The following is a 6,802-nucleotide window of genomic DNA, read 5'->3' on the forward strand; positions in this document are numbered from 1 at the left end:
TTCATATAGCATTTTCATATGCATTTCATATAGCCACAAATGATGCCCTCAAACACTTTACCCAGCGTGTAAAGCATATACAGGAGTATGTATGCCGAGAATTGGTCTGGTTGCTTGCCTGCTTTGAGTAGCCTCACTAGTCGTTGCAATTTCCATCGACGCGAGAAGGTACCTTCATTATGACATTTTTCATATGTACATATTCGCGAAGATTTTCGGCGTCGCCAGCACTGCCACCTTAAAAGCAATGTTAAGAACGTCGTCTGACTGAAGTTTGTTATTTGGCTACCGAAGCGGTTCTAATCAAATGGGGCTGCCTTTTGAACTCGAATTACGAATATGTCCAAAACGCATTGCCTTGACTAAATACTGTGAATATTGAATATTTTGTGAATGTCCGGCTGAGGGAGGCTATAGAATAGTGAAATGAAATCCATGTTTAAAATTGTGAAATTAAATTTCAAATATGTAGGTCTCATCACAATTTTTTTCTGCACTTGTTTAAGTATATTTTTTTTATCTTATCTCCTACAAAATCTACTTTTAATTTGACACGTAAATTTTCAAATACCAAATACTTACAGTTAAACAAGTCCACTTTTATAAATCAGTTAGCGATAAGGCTGATCTGTAGTTATTTAACTGTAGGAACAGGTTTAAAAGAACTTCTTAGAGTACCACTTGAAAGAAACTGATATTTTTAATGGAAATAAATATAATTGAATTAAACTTTCTGATAACCGGAAATGATTAACTTTACAACCAATATCGGAATTGGTATGCATGTTAGGAAAATATATTAACCTACTTATAAATGCTTTAATATGTGTACTATTTATGAAATATTACACGTTGCCTGCGCTTAAATTGGCGTAGTGATTTAGATGACTTCGATACAGCTCATGCAATGGCTTGAATATGTGGAATATCTCAAATTTGCTGGGAAGATTAGAGAAACATTTTTTTACAACAGCAATCCGAAATTTTCTGATTCTATCTTTCGGCGGTATGAAAGTACAGGATCAACTATTTATAAGTAGCAAGGCACTTTTCGTATATTTACTCTCTATGTAAGTGCACTGAACTCTAGTGACGTACCAAAATATTTATAATTCAATCAATATAAACAAACGTCTGAAACCGTCAAGGACAACACAAATTAGCAAAGTACATTCATTATTAAAAGCTTAACATCCCGGGAGCTAATTTCATGATAGTAGTGATTTATAACCTTTGCAAAATTCTACAACCTGATTTAGCGAAAAAATTTTTGTTTTTGATTAAAATTTGCTTATCGTTATCGATTTCTTGCTTCAGAGATTTTTATGATTTCCGTTCAGGTGACTTTTGCGATGAGTATAAAAGATTCGAGTGAAATTGCAGTAAATACAGTAGTTTGACTGCATAAAACCAATCAACATGAAATTCTTAGTTGTCTTAGCTTTAGCCGTGGCTGTTGCCAGCGCCTCTCCGGTCTACGAAAAGACCGCTTTCATCGAGGACTTGCCTACATCTCCCGTTTTGGATGGACGCATCACCAATGGGGATAATGCCTGGGATGGCTTGCTGCCTTACCAAGCTGGTCTGCTTTTGCAGAAAAGTTTCGGCACGTACTGGTGCGGTGGATCTTTGATTGGTACCAACTGGGTGCTGACTGCCGCTCATTGTACGGATCAGTAAGTTTAAAGTAAACTCAATATTAATTTTAACTTTTGATTTATTATTTATTTTATTCGTTGCAGAGCTGAGGCAATCACTGTATATTTGGGCAGTGTGGTGCGTTCCAATGGAAACCAATATGCCACTACCATTCACTCCGCAGATATCCACCAGCACCCGAATTACAACTCGCAAACTCTTAATAACGACGTCACCCTTCTTTGGATCCACTCTGTCTCCACTTCGGACAACATTCAACCCATTAGGTTGCCATCCTTCAACCAATACAGCAACTATGAAGGACAATGGGCTACCGCATCCGGATGGGGCACCACCTCGGGCAACAGCCAAGATCATTTGCAGTATGTCAGTGTCCAGATTATCTCTAACAGTGAATGCGCTAGCGTCTATGGCTCGAGCACTGTTACCGACAACACCATTTGCATTGCCACTCCCAATGGCCGATCAACTTGCAGTGGTGACTCCGGTGGTCCATTGGCTGTTGACAACAACCAAGTGTTGGTTGGTGTAACCTCATTCGTTGCTGCTAACGGTTGCCAGGCTGGTCTTCCAGCTGGTTTCCAACGTGTTAGCCAACACTTGGACTGGATTCGAGGTGTCACTGGCATCGCTTACTACTAAATTTTGGTTTAAACATTTTTTAGTGAAGACTAACGATAATAAAGTTTAATAAAGTATCACTCTGCATTTTTCAATTCTTCCAAATTTTTCGGCTGAAAAAACTCTAGTGCATTTGCTTGCGTGCATACATAAGGATATACTTTTTTCTGAGTAAAGAAATTCGCAAAATATATTTAATGTTTTACTTCAATTTGAAAATGAGAGGTAAAAAGATAAACTCAATTCTTCTTAGATGTTTGTGTTCAATATTTTTGTTACAAGTTCCACAACAATACCTCGATTCATTGGGGGTTGGCCAACCCAAAGAGGATTAAATCGCTTGGTCGGGTGAAATTAAGTAATTTCATTGTGCAGGGGCGACTGTTGGAGAAAAGTTCTTCTTTTTTGATATGAGCAAAGGTTTGCATCTGTGGTGAATTTTCTATCGTACGTAGTTGAGCAATTTCATCAGTAACCGGTGCTCCTATGGCATCCTTTACTGACAACGTATTCCCACGAGATAAATATTTTGAAATTTCTGCGTTTAAAGTAGAAAATTACTAAAAACAAACAATTTACGCTGAAAATTTTTTTGATTCTGTTCGAGTCTGATAAGGTAGGCACATAACTGGTCAGTATTGAGTTTTTTAAATGCAAATAAGCTGCCAATAGAGTTAAGAAATGAATGAGGCCTTCAAAGTTGTTACGGCAAAGCTTTTAGACTAAACGATGTGTCAAATTAGACTTTCTTAGACGATGCCTTCTTTCTCCAAATACGGTATACCCTATAAAGAAAAGCTGCTGACAAGATCGCAAATTTAGCAAATTTCGATTTCGAATATGTATATTGGTCTTCCATGGTATGTGTTGACAAAAGGACACTATTCCACTAAATGGCAGTAGCTGTTTGTCCTTTGTACAATTTATACCTATTATATAATGCTTCTACATATTTTTGTTAAGTAATTTCTAAAAATCTGTAACAGATGTAAATATTTCGAGTGACCTTCGAACAGATCAGTGTAGGCATGCGAGTCAGAAATTACTTTTGCAGTCATTCCGTTTCCCTTAACAATTTTTCTAAATGTTTAAGAATTCTTTGTATTTTTAAAATTAGCGAAAAAATCTATGTCTCACAATTTGTGTTCTGGTTTATCACTTAAAAATATCAACTATTTCAGTGACGACTTGTCCGCTTATGGTATAAGTTTGATCTTCCGTGCAAGGGGAGGGCTCCTTAATCTAAATGCAAGGCCTCTTAAAGAAGTAACTTCTACCGCTCGGTCAGTTTGTAACTTGGATGTCCCAAAAAATACTCAGCACGTCATTGGTACCTGTCCTGTCTATACAAATTTCTGTTGGTGAAAAGACATTGGATCTCTTAAATATAAACATGATTTTGAACTGTAGTGATTATAAATCTTTGTACAAATTCTTATCTCACTGCTTCGAATAGAGGGAGCTTAATATTAATGAATTCTCGTAATCTGCTTGTTATTTGTTTTGTACTGATTCATTAAGCATTAGGCTTTTGAATAAGTTGTTGAGAAGCAAAAAATAGCTATGTGCCAAAATAATCCTTTTATTTATTATGCCCCCGATTGACGACTTGAGTTATAGCCGTACATTCCCTTGTTTATTATTGTGCCATAGCAATTATTTGAATTTAATATGAAATAAAGAACATGAAACAACAACTGCCGCAATTTATGAAGTTGGAACTCTCTTGAGTTCACGCAGCAGCACTCAACTCCCAATGCAACTAAATAATAAAAGAATAACTCTAAAACAACAAAATGTTATAAATTCTTATTTCAAATAGTTCTCAATAGTTCAAAAATATTTTTCTATAAGAATATATGTAAGTGGATATGTATATATATTTAATCATACATTTCCATTTCCTCGTACTAGTATGACTTACAAATAAAATAGTTTTACGAAGTAATTTAAATCTGACGTAATGCACAACATTAAATTAATTTATGGAATACTTTCTATAACTTACGTGAATTGTGGGTACTTTTTAATTCCGTCTCACAAAATGTGATCCAAAATGTAAACAAGTCTTGTGGTCATAAACTAATTTTTTGCACACAGTTTTTAATTCAAGTTTTCAATTCAGTTAATGCTATGCTTAGTATATTTTTTTAAATGTTTCAAACAACTGCAAATATGGCAAAGCACCATTAATCGCCTATTTGTTAAATTAAATTATTTTTCAGGAAAAAATTAAATTAAAATCCTAATGGGTAGTACCAGAGAATGTTAACATTCTCTGGTACGACCGCTCAACTCAAAATAATTCAACGTAAATAACCACTATAGCATACTTTTAGGCTAGAACTCAAATTCTGATAACGATTAATCCGTTATGTTATTTGCTTGATAACAGAGCCAACAAAACTGTAAGCTTCTAACTGTAGGCGGTTAGTTTCTAAATGGGTCAAAATTTTGAATTTGAGATTATATTATTGTATTATGGGTTAATGAAAGCCATTTTCACAAAAATATCAGTGTATTAAAACTGTTTATTTTATGCTTAATTTTTTTTTTTTGTTCAGAAAGGTTTGTTATTAATATGAGCTGACATTAATATGGGGGTGCCACTCATGATGGAAAGAATAACGAGATGGCGCCTATCGTGGTCCCGTTACTTTGCTCTCAGCGAATTTGACAACGAGTTACGTGATTTTAGCACCAGTATGGCTAGATTGCCATTTTCGTAACTCGATTTAGCATATTTTTGTTTTTTGTTATTTAGTCTCGGAGTTTTAGTTCTTTCTTCATGACATTTTTCTAGCCTTTCTAATTAAAATGTAATGTTTATAATTTTTTAATAATTAGTTAAATAAAGCACTCAGTTTTATTTAGCTTTACTTTTTTTTTAATCTGGTGGCATTGCCCGCGATTGCCGGTGTTGTTGGTGTTCTTCTGCTTTCGGCAGTCAAATCAGTCTCTCGCTACTGCAGTGTTGCCTAGCCTTGGATATAAAAACGCACTAAAATGCCCATTTAAAGAAAATAAAACACCAAATTTTTATTGAATCCCTTAAAGAACTTTGTATGCGTGACAAATTGTCTTTAGAATGTGCGTTTTTTTTAAATAAATGTGTTATGCTTATGTACAATTTAATTTGTGAGTTTTTTTTGTTAAGCGAGACTCCTTTGTTAAGGGAACGACTTATTTGCTATATTTGAGGTTATGTAACTAGACAAGCCACTCTTTTTGTAAAAATGTTAGTATGGTTTCTTTGTGGCTTATTTTTACAATGAATACACCTCTTGATGCCCTATGTCCCACTAAGGATTGATGGCTGGAAGAAACGATTACACCTCTATGGTTTTAATCCGCATTCAGTAAATTCAAACGCCTTTTAAAATGTGTAAAAAGGTTTTCAATCTTAAGAAGAGTTGAAAGAGGGACATTTAATATTCTTGCATAACCTTAAAAGGAACAAAAAATTAAATTCACACTTTCAAAATATGAAATTTTATAAGAACCAACTAATTTTCATTAGCACTAAAATCTTCTCAGAGTGACCTTTTTTAATCTTCTTTTGTATAATACGAGTAATACAGTTTTTTTTTTTTAACTTAAAGTTTCGATAGCTTTAAATTAAAAAAAAGAAACAAACACGAAACTCCAAATTTTCGCATTTTCGGTATAAAAGAGCACTAAATTTATTGCGAAGAGCAAATGGTTGGCAATACTGCACAACTTGAAAAAACGTGACGTTATGCACTCTCTGATGGGCGCAATCTTCTTTCTATCATTCTTGTGTGCCACTACTCTGTGTGCTCGAGAATTATGTCGTTGTGAAAGCAACAACAGTATGTGAAAGCAAAAACAGTTCAGGTGGACACCCCTGCAACTTTGTTTTTAGCTCACTCGTGGGCTTCTACAAATTCTAAACCATAACTTTCAATAGTAACGATGAGGAATGCCAATACTTATACAAATCGGGTCAGAATTAAAGATATTGATCTTTTACTACTCGATTGGCAGCGGTTCGAAGACCATTATCGACATGGAACTTCTTATGGTAGAAAAAAGTTTTTTCCGATGACAGTCGCCCATCAGGAAGCATGACAATCTTTCGAATGGAAAAAAGTTGTCATAAAACCCAAACAGGGTTTCGGAAGCGACATAAAACTGTAGTATCCTCCATTATTAAAACAACAACAAATTGATTAGTCAAATACGCTCGAAGGCCGTACGCATCAGCAGACTCGGTTTACTTGAATATCTGCACAAACAATATTATCTTAGAAATACCACCGAATAAAAACTACTCTCCAGAAATCCGGACTATCAACTTCCAGTGAACACTCCTCTTAGGTTCTTTGGAAAATTTTCGAGCGATTGCATATTTCGCAAAATAGAGAGTGAGGACTGAATGAGGTTTAAGACGGCATTGGCATAGCTCAGCGCTTTAAGATCCTAGATCTTCCCGTATTAATGGAAAGAAATGCAGCAGCTAGGATATGCAGCACTCGCGGATGGCAAACGGATTACAAAC

At 35.1% G+C, this 6,802-nt stretch overlaps 1 protein-coding gene across 1 annotated transcript; it reads left to right on the forward strand.

Moving 5' to 3' along the window:
* The first annotated feature begins 1,410 nt into the window (after positions 1–1,410).
* LOC129242521 (serine protease 1-like) lies at positions 1,411–2,323 on the forward strand. Its single transcript, XM_054879203.1, has 2 exons — positions 1,411–1,676; positions 1,743–2,323. Exons 1-2 carry the CDS (start codon positions 1,420–1,422, stop codon positions 2,299–2,301), a joined length of 816 nt encoding a protein of 271 aa, XP_054735178.1. The 5' UTR covers positions 1,411–1,419; the 3' UTR covers positions 2,302–2,323.
* Positions 2,324–6,802: the final 4,479 nt, after the last annotated feature.

The sequence above is a fragment of the Anastrepha obliqua genome, chromosome 3 (genome assembly GCF_027943255.1).
Source record: "Anastrepha obliqua isolate idAnaObli1 chromosome 3, idAnaObli1_1.0, whole genome shotgun sequence".
Taxonomy (NCBI): domain Eukaryota; kingdom Metazoa; phylum Arthropoda; class Insecta; order Diptera; family Tephritidae; genus Anastrepha; species Anastrepha obliqua.